Genomic DNA, 17,093 nt, shown 5'->3' with positions numbered 1-17,093 from the left:
TCATTGTCTAAGGAGTCGGAAATTGTGATATTTCTCATCTGATAAGTCTTATAGTTGTTTTAAGACAAAAGTGCCAGGTGTCTTAATCATGATTTTAGCCTCGCCGCTTCTCATATGCTTAATGTCATACGCTTTCAGTGGTACATACCTTTAAATGTTTAGCGGATATGGAAGAATATCATGGTGCAATCTCTGTAAATATACATATCCGATATATAAACATTTGTATTTGAGAGGGTTGATTCTGGTTCAAGGGCTCTTGTAGCTCTCTCCTCATCTGTACTTACGACATAACCCCCTCCCTCGCACGCCAGATGTGTGGTATGGGGTCTGCTTCTTGGACTAATCTCCTCATCAAGTGCTCGAGCTGATCTACTACACACAGGAACATTTGCAGAAGAGGTTCCGCGCACCATCAAATGGTTCCTTTTTCGAACGATTTAATTTCTCCGTAAACGATAAGCAATATGTCTATTCAAATAGTGAAATGTCTGTTCAACAGTAAATATCTTGTACTGATGAATATAATGTTGCAAACGTCAAATTAAAATAGTCAAAATGTATATTTATAATACCATGTATATGCTGAAGAATCTTGAACAAGCCAGGGCGAATGTAGGATTGGACCAACGACTGTTGAGGTCGGACACACCAAGGGACGCAACTCTGCATAGGGAACTGAGGCACCTTAAAACATTCGAATCAAACATACGTTTGTGGCAAGGTAAAGGTAAAATAATAAACAGATTATGGCTCAGTTTATGTCAATTAATCTGGCGTCTTCTTTATCAGAGCAATATGTGAAACACTACGCTAAGTGGGTTGGAGAGTAGCCAAGAAGTTGGCGCAAAACCATATTTCTTCTGTCTCCCGACGTGGTCTAGCTGGAGTATTAACATACAAAGTGTGAAACCACACTCACACAGATACTCAGACAACGCTACTGATAACGGACACACTTCACTGACAAAGATAACACCGACATAACGTACACTGATAAACACTGACATAACCTCCGCTGATAAACACTGACACAACCTCCACTGATAAACACTGACACAAACTCCACTGATAAACACTGACACAACCTACGTGGACACAACGTACCCTGATAAACACTGACACAACCTCCACTGATAAACACTGACACAACCTCCACTGATAAACACTGACACAAACTCCACTGATAAACACTGACACAACCTACGTGATACACACTCAACGTACCCTGATAAACACTTGACACAACCTCCACTGATAAACACTGACACAACCTCCACTGATAAACACTGACACAACCTCCACTGATAAACACTGACACAAACTCCACTGATAAACACTGACACAACCTCCGCTGATAAACACTGACACAACCTCCACTGATAAACACTGACACAACCTCCACTGATAAACACTGACACAACCTACGTTGACACAACCTACCCTGATAAACACTGACACAACCTCCACTGATAAACACTAACACAACCTACGCTTACACAACGTACTCTGATAAACACTGACACAACCTACGTGGACACAACGTACCCTGATAAACACTGACACGACCTCCACTGATAAACACTGACACAACCTACTGATAAACACTGACACAACGTACCACTGATAAACACTGACAAAACACACAACACTGACGTACGCTGATAAACACTGACACAACGTCCACTGATAAACACTGACACAACCTACGCTGACACAACGTACTCTGATAAACACTGACACAACGTCCACTGATAAACACTGACACAACCTACGTGGACACAACGTACCCTGATAAACACTGACACAACCTCCACTGATAAACACTGACACAACCTACGCTTACACAACGTACTCTGATAAACACTGACTCAACGTACGCTGATAAACACTGACACAACCTACGTGGACACAACGTACCCTGATAAACACTGACACAACCTCCACTGATAAACACTGACACAACCTACGCTGACACAACGTACTCTGATAAACACTGACTCAACGTACGCTGATAAACACTGACACAACGTACTCTGATAAACACTGACTCAGACGTACGTTAACGCTGACAAACACCACAACGTACGTGATATAAACACTGACATAACGATAAACACTGATAAACACGTTAACACAACGTACTCTGATAAACACTGACAAAACCTACGTGGACACAACGTACACTGATAAACACTGACACAACGTACTCTGATAAACACTGACTGACATAACACAACCTACGTTAACACAACGTACTCTGATAAACACTGACACAACCTCCATTAAAGGAGGGCATTGCATCTGATAAACACTGACACAACCTACGCTGACACAACGTACTCTGATAAACACTGACACAACGTACGCTGATAAACACTGACACACACCTACGTTGACACAACGTACCTGATAAACACTGACACAACTGACGGTTTAACAACGTACTCTGATAAACACTGACAAAACCTACGTCGACACATCGTACTCTGATCAGCACTGACACAACGTACTCAGATAAACACTGACACAACCTACGTTTACACATCGAACTCTGATGAACACTGACAAAACCTACGTCGACACAACGTACACTGATAAACACTGACATAACCTACACCTGTAACACCTGTAACAATGTATCATGGACTTACATAGACCCAGCGTGTTCTGGATATCAGTAACTCTGAAAACAAGTATTCACTCCAGTAACGATGGTTCGTTAACATAGGATTTGCAATAGGTTAATGCCTGATCACGAAGTATCGTTTTAGAATGATACATTCAATGAGTAACTGCACAGTGAGGGTGAATGAACCACAACAGCTAACGTCGTGGGGGTGAGGCGGGTGTTCGGTAACTATTAGAAGTGACCCATAACGGCATAAAGGTTATTATACATTCATACAGCTCAGTGATTTCAAGGTTATCAAAACCACACAAACATTACGTAATACAGCGCTACCATTATGGCAGTATATTACCTCCCAGCATGCTCTCCGGGGTCCATCTGAGGGAACGGGTGGTAGGGTGGGGGTAGACATAGATCGGGGGTGTTAATGATGGGAGGGGCTATGTATAATATAGAGGGGGTCGGGTTGGCGAAAGGGGGAGTTCATGGGGGGCAGGATCCCATGACGGACACATGGCCACACTTAAGTAGTTATTGGGAGGGGGTCGGGCGTTATAAAGGGAGGGGGGCACAGTGGGGTGGCTGATGGTTGCTATCTGTGGGTATAAGTAGTGAGAGCAAACGCTCATTCCACAAGCACCGGCTCCTCAAGGATTCCTCAATCGTCCGATCTGCACATTTCACCTATGAACATGGTAAGTTTGCTGAGGGCTTCCTGGGTTGTTTTGTTTGTGTGTGGTAAAGCGTTATTTCACAGACTTTCATCAGGTTTACCTTCTCCGTAAAACGTTATTACCTTCGACTGATGATTCAAGTGGGGTTTAAGTCGCGTCAAAGATTACAAGACTTACGAAGAGATGTAGTGACGTATATAAGTGTGGCTATATTAGTCCACACTAATGTCGTTTTTAGAGTACGAGCCCAGGGACCCACGATGCCGGAGTTTTTAGTATAGGTTAATCACCCTTACAAGGTAGTTATTTAAATAAACTCTGCGAGGGATATAGACCGAGCAGAGTTTATTTAAATTTAAATAACTACCGTAGTGAGGGCGATTAAACGGCTTACACCACGAGGGCAAACTTATTCAATACGCGTGTAACGTATTAGGCATGATGAAGATTATCAAAATAAGTACGATTTTTATTGTTTTTAAAGAGAAATAATTGCACTAGGGTAGTTATTCAGTTATGCTAATGAAACACTTCCAAGAACAATGAACATAACTTTCCCTAGTGGTTTAACATAGCTAAACCATCCAGACTCTAAATACAGTCTCAGAACTAGTGACTGAGTAAGTTGGGTTTTACGCCGCTGTTAACAATATTCCAGCAATATCACGAAGGGGGAACCCAGAAATGGGCTTCAGACAATGTGCCCATGTGGGGAATCGAACCCGGGTCTTTAGCATGACGAGCGAACTCCTTAACCACTAGGCTACCCCACCGCCCCTAAGAAGTAAATCCCCTCAACTTCGAGTGCAGGGAAGGGTAACAGTAGATAGCATCATTGGTTTGTCTGTACCAAGGGTGGAACCACTGACCTTCCGCTGTCCGGCCATCAACCCTTCCACTATACCAATGAGGTGATGGTTTGATTGTTTAAAACTTTGTGGACACTGGTCATTATTCATTTAAATAAGGACATATCTTGTTTCAATTGTGAATGGACGACATACGAACTGTTCCTTGCTCACTAGTCCATTATCACAAGCAGTTTACACCACCTGTGGCTGCGATGCGCATCTATATATCAACTGCCCCCTTTGTGCATTTGGCGCATTAAAATTTTGACCGGTATTGTTGAGCAAACTAATAAATCAGCAAAATTCAATTGGTCTATATATTTTTTGAAACATGATCGGATTTAAAGCTCAGGGTTAGAATTGCTCTCCTGCAACTCATGTTTCCCAACTTAAATTTATCCAAATAATCAATCGTACATGATTATGATATAAGCCTATACCTTGTTGCTTCTAACGGTATTCTGATTACATGACATCTGTGTTTCAGCCTCAACTATCAAAGGACGAGATTGAAGAGGTCACAGAGGTGTTCGACCTTTTCGATTTCTGGGATGGTCGTGATGGCGCCGTCGACGCTGCCAAGACCGGCGACATGTTGTACTGTCTGGGCCTCAACCCTACCATGACCACCATCATGAAGAACGGAGGTGTGGAGAAGTTTGGAGAGAAGAACTACAAACTGGAGGAGTTCCTGCCCATCTATCAGACCGTCATGCAGATCAAGGACACAGGCACCTACGCCGACTTCATGGAGGCTTTCAAGACATTCGACAGAGAGGGTCAGGGCTTCATCTCATCTGCTGAGTTGAGGCACGTTCTGACATCTCTGGGAGACCGACTGACCGACACCCAGATGGACGACATCATAAAGTGCACCGACTTGAGAGAAGATCTGGAGGGCAACGTCAAGTACGAGGACTTCATCTCCAAGGTCATGGCCGGACCCTACCCAGACAAATAAACACTTTATGAGCGACCGACGAAGAAACAATACTTTCATTGAAGATAATAAACAGCATGCAAACAGGAAAGAAGATTGTGATCTTCCCACAAGAGAAGTGAACTCATTCTTGAAGTGCAAATATCATTTCGGAGTAGCATTCTCCTAGAGTTCCTGTTTTCTAAGCAGTATGCCAAAACATTTTCGTCAAATATCAGTCAATATACTCGCTGAACTATTGACAATTGTCAGAAAAGACGAAATTATCTCGGAGAAAGTCTACAATAGAATATACGTCAATTCATTCAAACTTTTAACATTGAAAGCATAATAAAATAATTTTACCGATTCAATAACAGAATAATTTGATTGGCCAAGATGATATTTGGATCTTTTTTTCAGAAAAATGTTCACTGTTAAAGAAAAATCAAAAAATTATTGGTATTGGAAAAATAAAATCCGGAACATACCAGTGAATGCTTTTTATTCCACACTACAAGTGAGGGTGGGCATCTCCTATCGAATTGAAGTGAAATGGTTAATCTGTACCACGGTCTGTTTACATTCAAATATACATGTACATTCAATTGCAACTAATGTCTCGGAATTCATAAACTGATATTTGAAAAGAGAGAGTTCTATGCCATCATGACCAAATAATACCGTTTTCTCTAATGTCTCAACTTTACGACATGATAAAGGTTTTGTCGTCGATGTTTAGAACTCGAGTAATGTAGGAAAATGCTGGACTGTTATGATGCTCGCAGACTGACCTCGCGCACATTGAAGAGTTTGTGGAAACACCCCCTGCTGTACACGTGACAGTGTCTGAGTCAAGTTACTTTTGTACAAACAGGAAACACAAGTCATTTTGGAAAGATCGTGGTAGGACTCCCAAACTGGACAATGTGTTACAGATGAAATTTCACCAGGAGGCACTTACCTTGGAGGATGCTCAAATGACGCTTTGCCACAAAACAGTATTCAGTTGATAATGTGCCTCATATTGTCTTAATTATTTCGTTTCCAGAGCCAATAAAATAAAGCATTTTATGAAATCCATTTCTCTGTTATGCTCGTTTGTAGAAGCTTTTTGTTAATGGAGCGCTCTGGTGTATTAAAAGCGTCATCAGACAGATAAATAGTTGTCCGGGGTTTAAACGATTTCCAGTGGATAATGCGTCTTTTTCTTCCTCCTCCTCTTCTTTCTTTTGTGGGGTCCAAGGTGGCAAGGGTTCCGCTCATAGACCTGCATCTTGTGGGGTCCAAGATGGCAAGGGTTCCGCTCATAGACCTGCATCTTGTGGGGTCCAAGATGGCAAGGGTTCCGCTCATAGACCTGCATCTTGTGGGGTCCAAGGTGGCAAGGGTTCCGCTCATAGACCTGCATCTTGTGGGGTCCAAGGTGGCAAGGGTTCCGCTCATAGACCTGCATCTTGTGGGGTCCAAGGTGGCAAGGGTTCCGCTCATAGACCTGCATCTTGTGGGGTCCAAGGTGGCAAGGCTTCCGCTCATAGACCTGCATCTTGTGGGGTCCAAGGTGGCAAGGGTTCCGCTCATAGACCTGCATCTTGTGGGGTCCAAGGTGGCAAGGGTTCCGCTAATAGACCTGCATCTTGTGGGGTCCAAGATGGCAAGGGTTCCGCTCATAGACCTGCATCTTGTGGGGTCCAAGGTGGCAAGGGTTCCGCTCATAGACCTGCATCCTATGGGGTCCAAGGTGGTAAGGGTTCCGCTCATAGACCTGCATCTTGTGGGGTCCAAGGTGGCAAGGGTTCCGCTCACAGACCTGCATCTCTTCGGGTGGTTGTTTTTTCTGTTACACATGAAGTTGTGTATCTCCACCCGCTTTGAATCCGTGATTGAGGGGTGGTGGGGTAGCCTAGTGGTTAAAGCGTATGCTCGTCACGCTGAAGACCCGGGTTCGATTCCCCATATGGGTACAATGTATGAAGCCCAATTCTGGTGTCCCCCGCCGTGATATTGCTTGAATATTGCTAAAAGCGGCGTAAAACCACATTCACTCACTCACTCTGTGTTTGAATTGGTCCCTAGCAACCAATGCAGGTTCTTAGAGGCGCCTGAATGGTTGGGTGGTCAGGCTGGGTGGACAAAAGCTTGTCTACGCTCCCGAAGTCTTGGGTTAATCCTCACAGCATCAGTCTAAGGATGGTATGGTTCCAGGTCGCTTTATAGTCCGTTGGGGGAATGGGTGAGAGGGTGGAGGTAATTTAGAACGCGTACTTCCTGACTAATGTTCGGGCTCTAAAACATAAATATTTTGACTCCCATTTAAATTAAAGAAGAGCCCATGTGAGATTGGACACCATTCAGAAACTAGTTTTATATATTCTTAGCATTCTACTGTGTTTTATGTATCTGCTCTGTATCCAGTGCTAGTCTTAAAGTGTTATACATTGTAGTTTATTTATTTATTTTCTTAATGTCCAGTTTTATCCTTCCCCTTTACATTCGTTGAATCTGTGAAAACAACAACATTTGGTCACGTTATAACGTACTTAAAATCATTTTAACCACTGTTGATTGCTCACTGTGATCTGTGAGAGCTCCTCAGATCGTGTGACTGATGTTGTTCGTGTTGTAATGTGTGTGTAATGGATATATGTATTCATTGTAATTCCAGCGTCCATAACGCAAGACAAATTCCCTTCTTGGGCAATAAAGTATTAGTAGTAGTAGTAGTAGTATTAAAATGTGGGAAATTAAGACTTACTTCATGCGGGGACTTACTGCAGGGCTTTGCGGCAGGTTTGGACTTCATCATTCAAGACGTAGAAACATTGTCTTTTGCGTGATAGAAACTCAAGGCTGCAACATTCCTAGGGATAAAAACCCAACACCTGATTGCACCGGAATATAGACCTTGTGTTGTGGTAAACATTCTGTTTGCAGCTAGTGACATAGGTTACTTTTACCACTTTTTAAATTTCATTATGTAATCATAGCTTTCGGCCGTGGGAGCCGTGCCAATTTACACTTGTCAGAGGGGTAGACAAGTACGTCATCTGGACTACCAGTTGTCCCACTTCATTTTAAGTGGAAACTACAGTGGCGGAGTGGGTAGATCGTTGACTTTATGTGATGGCGATTACGCACTCTGATAGTGTGGGTTCGAATCCCGGATGGGACTCAACCTAATGTAGCAGGGCGTGGAGTCGTCCCACCGATGACATCCTTACCTTGTCAGCTTGCTGACGGGGTTAACCTCATGTGGACAAGGCGTCCGACTTCGGATCAGAAGGTCCGTGGTTCGAATCCCAGCAAGGGACTCGGGAAATTTTACACTAATAAAAGTACTTGAATCTGTACTTTACTAAGAAAGTGTAATCCCAGATATAACATATGTTACATTTCACCACTTTCTAAATGGCATTATGTATTCATTGTCAGTACCAGTGGTTCATATACACAGTCGTCTCCCCATCTGCTGGCGATTCTCACGCTGATCTTCCGCCAAAAAACGTGAACTACCTTTACATCACGTGACCCAGGAATGTCCGCCATTTTTATAACACTCTTGCAAACAGGAAACAGATGTACCGCAATCACTGACAACAAATACGTTTCGATGTTTATTCAGAGATGGAATATTTCGTGACATGGCCTGAGTATTGTCGCCATTCAGCCGTAATGCCACTTATAAGTATGACAGTGAGGTGTATTGCTATAAACAGCATATCTAGTCCTTGGAACATACGGGTTCATTTCAAAATGGCAATATATCCTTACACATGTAAGGACGAAATACCCTAAATATGTGTATTCCGGAAGAAGAGTTTACGAATTCCCAAGGGGCGATTTGATTCTATTTTCGGAATAAACAGATTCGTGGTTGCATTGTGGCTGATATATAATGTAGCTATAATGTACAATGAAACATAGATACACCAGTTTTACCTGTATATAATGCACGTTTAGTACAGTAAGTGAATACCTGTCTCAGAACTGCATTAACTAACACCCGACCTCATCACAATAGTATATAATTCCTTTACACTCTGACAAAATACCAGAATAGTTATGGTTTCAAATGTCCCTGAAAACTGTTCACTAATATTGCTGGAATAAAAAAATAGCAATAATGTAATTACAATTTCACTTAAGATATCCTAAAAAGAATCTTTTCACAACATAGTTTTTTACATTACAAATGTCCGTGAAAAACTATTCACTAATATTGCTGGAATAAAAAACTAGCAATAATGTAAAAACAATTTCATTTCAGATATCCTAAAAAGAATCTTTTCACAAAAAATGTGACAAAAGTGTCGAAAACTGCTTAACAGTAAAACTGGTTAGATAATCAATATCTAGTTTTCATTAAACTTGGTATAGGGATAGCTAATGACTCAATGAGTACCAGTGCACACTCTCACAAGAGATCAAGTGGTGATGCTTCAAGACAGACATATGGCTCTAACTTGGGATGACAGGGCAATGGTTATCAGTTATACACATTATCAGTAATATTAATTTCAACTCAATAAGGTATTATTGCATGTTTCAGTTAATTTAACTATCAAGTGTATCCTTTACATACCAACATAGCTGACAGTTTGTTGAACAAATAGTAAACAATTAATCATGATTAAAGAACAAAAGTGCCAAATAACAAAATGCTGACTCAGCAGTATTATGTCACATCCATGTAAATCTACATTTGTAAATATTCTTTGTACCACAGAAACACTTCTTCCTCACCTATATACTCTTTCTATGTTATCAATGTGTTCATATGAATTATACATATTTTCTTGTACATGACATCAGCAATGTGTTTACATATCTAACCACCACGATTCAAGGCCAAAAGAAAAATAGTTTCTTTTTCTTTTCAAAACAAAACCAATCCATCATCTTGCCCCTAAAACATTAAGTCAGAACAAAACAGTCCTAAACTATTGTATATAAGGCTGACTGACTGAGTTTAGTTTTACGCCGCTTTTAGCAATATTCCAGCAATATCACGGTGGGGGACACCAGAAATGGGCTTAACACATTGTGCCCATTGTATATAAGGGATATCTAAATCAACTAGAGGCAGTGGTGATGAATTCAACCATTGATTGCCAAGCATGCACAGTGTGGCTCTAGCTAACTGTAAAACTCTATAAGTCCAGCTCTGTAGATGAGTCCTAGCGAACAGTGCACATGTTACATGAATCATTCAGTTACATTACAGATTACAACACAGGTTTCATTAGCACCTATCATGACATTTTCTTTGTACATAATTCAATATTTGTAACATTGCTACAAAATTCAATATTTGTAACATATCTACAAAATTCAATATTTGTAACATTGCTACATAGTTAAATATTTGTAACATTGCTACAAAATTCAATATTTGTAACATTTCTACAAATTTCAATATTTGTAACATTGCTACAAGATTCAGTATTTTTAACATTGCTACAAAATTCAATATTTGTAATATTTCTACAAAATTCAATATTTGTAACATATCTACAAAATTCAATATTTGTAACATTGCTACATAGTTAAATATTTGTAACATTGCTACAAAATTCAATATTTGTAACATTTCTACAAATTTCAATATTTGTAACATTGCTACAAGATTCAGTATTTTTAACATTGCTACAACATTCAATATTTTAATATTTCTACAAAATTCAATATTTGTAACATATCTACAAAATTCAATATTTGTAACATTGCTACATAATTCAATATTTGTAACATTGCTACAAAATTCAATATTTGTAACATTGCTACAAAATTCAATATTTGTAACATTTCTACAAAATTCAATATTTGTAACATTTCTACAAAATTCAATATTTGTAACATTGCTACATAATTCAATATTTGTAACATTGCTACAAGATTCAATATTTGTAACATTTCTACAAAATTCAATATTTGTAACATTTCTACAAAATTCAATATTTGTAACACTACCACAAAATTCTATATCTGTACCAAGGAAGTAGTCTGCCTCCCGTAGGTTAGAGAACATATTTATTTACTCAAGAATAATTTTGAAATTCTGGGACTAAATCTCAGACTAATATTGTAACAATGTTTAATATGTGATGTTATGTGTTACAGATTTGTATTATTTGCATCATGAATGTTAACATAGATTTAAGTACCGGGTACAAGTCACACAGATACTCAACAAACATCAGTTGCCCAACAATAACATTGGTAAGTTCTTGTATTTGTAACAAGATTACAAATAAATAGGTAAATAATAACTCTTTTTATCTTTAAAAATTAATGAAATGCTCTTAAACATAAAACAAAAAATACACAAACTATATTTTGAATTATGATTTTAAAAATGCCTATTTTGACAGTTGAATCAACAGATATAAATATATACAAGAAATATCATCATGAAGGATAACAGAGATAAAACAGGAGATATAAAACAAATATTTATTATAATTAATTATAATTATAATGTGATTTACATTTCAAAAGCAATATTATGAAACTGACAATGATCATGACATGAGAGGTCTAAAATGTGAATCACATGCAATGTGAATCAAGGTGGGAACTATACACATGAAAACAGTCCACAGTGAAATAATAAAGACATTTGGTCTGTATAACACTGGTTTATAGTGTCCTGTTATTCGATGCCAGTACTATAATGTATTTATCACATAGCCGGAATGCTTCCACTGGAACCAATCTTGCTCTAAATCTCGTACAAATAAAACATATTGTCATGAAAATTTCTAATGCAACTACCCAACATTCAAAGTCCCAAAACCAGAAGACTGATACGTTGTTATAAATTAAACGTCCTAAAATAATTTCTAGAATGTATGTGCAAGTGTATAAGTATTTTTTGAAAACTTTATGACATAATGCTATAACATAACTCAATGACGTTATATGAATAAAATTGAGAAAATAAAGAAAATATGTCCACATTCATACAAAAACACATCTTATTACTTCACACATTCAGCAGCCATTATGTACTAAGTCCAACACCCAAGACAAATACTTTCAGAGCAACCCTCAGCATTAATTGTATTCCCAATTACAGATAACTAAAGCTCTTTACAATAGAAATAAATATTTCTTAAAGTACCTTTTTACAGTGTACAATGAAACCTTGCTAGTTCAGATGGTTGTGTGGACAGCACCTGGAATAACAGCTTCCCTGGTTAACAATAATGGATTAATGATGTCACACTGAGTACATGTAAGTATACCTGAATATATTGTGCTGAGAGAGAGAGAGAAGAGAGAGAGAAGGGGAGGGGCAACAGAGAGAGGGGAGGGAAGGAAGAAGGAGAGAGTTGGGGAGGGAGGAGAGGAAAAGAGCTAAGGAATGGAGATGGGGGGCAAGAGCAAAAGGGCAGTAAGGGCTTAGGGGAGAGGGAGGGAGTGGAAAAGAGAAAACAAGTTAATGAGAAAGAAAGATAGAGAGGGGTTACTGCAAATCTAAGTACAGCAGAATCTCATGAACGCCATCGTTAATGAATTTTCATCAATACCATGACCAGACAACGTGTCTATAACCAAGAGCTCCTAAGGCTGTTTGATGAAGAGGTCGACATACATATGTAAATGAGTGTGAGTATACAAAACAGAAAAACGCTTCGTTTAGTAAATGTCAAAACACAACCATCAACAGTTAACACAACATCAACAAAACTACATTTTCCATGCAGGAAATATGTTTAAACCTTTGCAATGGCAATATTTCTTCTAAAAATGTCAAAACATTTCAAAAGATAAACAAAGATAGTGTCAGCAGAATTTGCCCATCTACTAATACAAATGGTATATGGAGTATAGTATTTTATTATGCATATACAATGGAAGATCTGTACATGATATTTATAGCAGCAGTGTAGCTACTCAGAGAAGCTCATGTTCCATGTACAACCCACAATCACAAGCAGGAATGACAACAGTACAAGAATCTGTATCGAAACCTCGCACTCACGAAAGATACAAGTTGTTATCCATAATTTTGTCTTTATTGCATATTCTTGCTCAAAAGAAATGTTATCTGTTTCATTTACCAGATACTAAATGCTGCAGTAATGAAGATCAGATACCCCTAGAAAAAACTTAGATTCATAAAAAATAATGACAATAAATTACACATATTGTCCTTATGAGTGAGTGAGTTTATTTGTATGCCGTTTTTAGCAATATTCCAGCAGGGCCACCAGAAATGGACGTCACACATTGTACCCATGTGGAGAAACAAGGTCATGAGGAACAAATGATTTAACCACTAGGCTACCCCACTCCTCTCACACAGATCTAAGTAGGAAGGAGAAAGACTCACTTTCTGGGCCTCCCTTCACAAAGCACTGAGATGATCGTAAGTCACTAAGGTAACCTTAATGCAATGTTAAAGAAGGGGAGCTAAGGTTAACCTTATTAAAGGTTGCTTCTTGAAAGATCTTAGCTTAAGGTGACCTGGTTGCCTTAAGGTAGTCTTAGCTACAAACCCATACCTTATCTTTAGCTTAGCTTAGGTGACCGTAACTCCCATACCTTAACATAGCTTAAGGCTGTTTGGTACAACGGCAACATACACTGGTGAACACTTTCTTAGCACCAACCAACATGTTCTGTTTGTCAACTGGGTGAACACTTTCTGGTTGCCATGATGGCTGTCAAGCCCACAGATGACAAACACAGGATAGGATACTGTGTGCATTACACAACTGTAAACATATCAACGTTTCAGCACTTTAACGCATTGTTATTCTTACATCTGTCTACAGTAGTATTTGTAACGATGTATTTCCTGCAGTCATAAAACAAAACAAAATCAGTTCAAATTTACCTGTTCATATACCAGGGCCCCAAACCAGAAAGTGATCTTAGAGCCAGGATGATTGAATCTCTGACACTTTAACACAGAGTTACAACAATAATGGCTATAAGACCACCTTGTCAAACAGGACTCTCGACTATTACAAACACATCAACAAATTAATCAACATTTTTACTTGAAGTATATGTGAAATTATTTACATGTGTATTTATATATATTTTTCTATAGCCAATACATCATAACTATAGTTGTATTAACTAGCCGGTGTATATATCCTATACTCAGTGAAGAAGAGCTGATAATGACATTGTACTATTTATTATGTAATAAGCCAGTTGTATATCCCTCTCATGTGACTGGTTACACTGCCTGTAAACCATCAGGAGTTGCTTCCCTTAGTCAGTTCTCTGCCAGGATGTAGATTGTTCCCCTCTGAAACAGAAATTGAAATTACCATTGAAATAATGGAATCTTGGCATAATTGTGTCACATACAGGTATTAGCATTGTGTTGTATTATGGATTCTCCCAGAGATGTGTCTATAAACCAAAAACACCAGCCACAAAATGTTCATCTTACAAAATTTGCAAATTTCACAACACTATGCTTCAACAGACAAGGCAGATCACATGATGTTAAGTCATGGACACAAACCGATACAAGTACGATGAAGGACACCGGTACCAATCAACTCATCATCAATGCAGGACACTTAATAACACATGTTCTATGCAGGACACTTAATGACACCTACCAACACATGTTCAAAGCAGGACACTTAATGACACCTGTCCAATGCAGGACACCTAATAACTCATGCTCAATGCAGGACACCTAATAACTCATGCTCAATACAGGACACTTAATGACACCTACCAACTCATGTTCAATGCAGGACACTTAATGACACCTACCAACTCATGTTCAATGCAGGACACTGAATGACACCTACCAACTCATGTTCAATGCAGGACACTGAATGACACCTACATTCTCATGTTCCATGCAGGACACTATATGACTCAGGTTCAATACAGGACACTTAATAACACATGTTCAATGCAGAACACTGAATGACACATGTTCAATGCAGGAAACTTAATGAACCTACCATCTCATGTTCAATTCAGGACACTTAATGACACCTGTTCACCCGTTCAACCTGCAGGCAGAACACTTAATAATGCATGTTCAATTCATGGACACTTAATGACACCTGTTCAATGCACACCATGTTCAATCAGGACACTTAATGACACCTATCAACTCATGTTCAATGCAGGACACTTAACACATGTTCAATGTAGGACACTAAATGACACATGTTCAATTCAGGACACTTAATAACACATGTTCAATTCATGACACTTAATGACACCTGTTCAATGCAGGACACTTCATAATGCATGTTCAATACAGGACACTTAATGGCACCTACCAACTCATATTGAATGCAAGACACTTAATGACACCTACCAACTCATGTTCAATGCAGGACACTTAATGACACCTACCAACCCATGTTCAATGAAGGACACTTCATGACACCTACCAACTCATGTTCAATGCAGGACACTTAATCACACCTACCAACTCATGTTCAATGCAGGACACCTAATGACACATGTTCAAATCAGGACACTTAATGACATCTGCTCGATGCATGACACTTAATAACACATGTTCAATGCAGGACACCTAATGACACATGTTCAAATCAGGACACTTAATGACACCTGCTCAATGCATGACACTTAATAACACATGTTCTATGCAGGACACTTAATGACACCTACCAACTCATGTTCAATGCAGGACACTTAATAACACATGTTCAATGCAGGACACTCAATGACACCTGTTCAATGCAGGACACTTAATACTACATGTTCAATGCAGAACACTTAATAGCACCTGTTCAATTCAGGACACTTAATGACACCTCCCAACTCATATTCAATGCAGGACACTTAATGACACCTACCAACTCATGTTCATTCAAGGATTCTGGGCGTTTTGGATGGAAATATGTGCAAAGATGACTGTCTGGGAGAACTGGTCGCCATGTTTGTCAAACAGGGGAAAGTGACGGTAACCTGCAACAAACAAATACACGCAAAGTTATCAATTACTAATATTTACCTCGGAAAGACTACTTCGAATATCTAATAGTTAGTATACATATCGCATGGACAGACACATACTATAAGTTTGTTCACAGTGAGAAGTAAACATGTTTCACAGGTAATGGTTAAAAATATTCAACAAAGCCACTGACGTGAAAGTTTGGGTACATCAAGCAGTCATTATCACGTCACACAAGGGGAGACAACTCATACCTTCCTGCAGACTTGTGAAGGGTAGAGAGTAGTAGCCAATGAAATCGTCTTTCCCACGATCCTCATCCTTCACAACAAATCGGAGCATGGCCAGCTCCGGCACCCGTATGTTGAAGTTGAAAACCTCATGCCAGCGAGGATTGAAACCTGGGCAAGAAAAAAATAAATATAAACTAATAGTATGAAATCAGTGATCTGCCATCCTACAATTATCATTTGAACTGCGCCACTAAACAAATCAGATGGTCAGACTGGACGTGTTGTTGTTGTTTTGTTGCTTAACACCGTCCTCAGCAAAATTCCATCTGTACAAGGGATGCCTGGCTATAATCGAGTATGGACCAGACAATCTGCTGATTAATATTGTAAGCAATGGTCTATGTGTGTGTGCTATGATGACATGTCATCAACCACATTATCCAGTCTGACCATCTGATGTGTTTAGTGGCACAGGCAGCTGGGCATCGGATTGAACCCTTATTCCCTTGCTCAAGATATGGTGCAGCTAAAGTTCTTTACCATTGTTATCGATTGTCTTGGTCCGGTATTCTTTCGAATCAGAGGACACTCCATGCACTTCAATCTTCACAAATGGATCAATTATCTCCCCTTTCTCAGAATCTTTTGGCTTCGGAATCTGATAGCCACTGATGATCTGCAAACAGCACGATGACAGTGACAAAATAAAACATTGAAATATTTCATGAAGTATTCAATAAAGCAGCAAACATGTTTGGCTGTTTCGTTTCTACATTTAATTGTTTGTTTGTATGTTTATCACATCAGCAGTGATCGAGCCTGGACCAGACAATCCAGTGATCGAGCATGTTTCATGACAACAG

General features: G+C 39.3%; 2 protein-coding genes across 5 annotated transcripts in view; one reads left to right on the top strand and one right to left on the bottom strand.

Annotated features, from left to right (window-relative positions):
* Positions 1–3,566: 3,566 nt before the first annotated feature.
* LOC124283983 (myosin, essential light chain, adductor muscle-like) lies at positions 3,567–5,118 on the top strand. Its single transcript, XM_046720034.1, has 2 exons — positions 3,567–3,581; positions 4,645–5,118. Exons 1-2 carry the CDS (start codon positions 3,567–3,569, stop codon positions 5,116–5,118), a joined length of 489 nt encoding a protein of 162 aa, XP_046575990.1.
* Positions 5,119–13,713: 8,595 nt separating this feature from the next.
* LOC124283970 (1-phosphatidylinositol 4,5-bisphosphate phosphodiesterase eta-1-like) overlaps positions 13,714–17,093 on the bottom strand; it is a 97,737-nt gene continuing 94,357 nt past the window's right edge. For all 4 annotated transcript variants that reach the window (XM_046720022.1, XM_046720018.1, XM_046720019.1 and 1 more), the window contains 4 exons: positions 16,771–16,906; positions 16,252–16,398; positions 15,897–16,008; positions 13,714–14,344 (listed from right to left, as the gene is read on the bottom strand). In XM_046720022.1, coding sequence (XP_046575978.1) covers positions 15,911–16,008; positions 16,252–16,398; positions 16,771–16,906 — 381 coding nt within the window. In that variant the 3' untranslated portion in view covers positions 13,714–14,344; positions 15,897–15,910. The remainder of the gene's footprint in view (positions 14,345–15,896; positions 16,009–16,251; positions 16,399–16,770; positions 16,907–17,093) is intronic.

The sequence above is a fragment of the Haliotis rubra genome, unplaced genomic scaffold (genome assembly GCF_003918875.1).
Source record: "Haliotis rubra isolate DU_JTF1 unplaced genomic scaffold, ASM391887v1 Scf326, whole genome shotgun sequence".
Classification (NCBI taxonomy): domain Eukaryota; kingdom Metazoa; phylum Mollusca; class Gastropoda; order Lepetellida; family Haliotidae; genus Haliotis; species Haliotis rubra.
The sequence above is the reverse complement of the archived record's forward strand: the minus strand, read 5'-3'. Positions and strand labels throughout refer to the sequence as shown.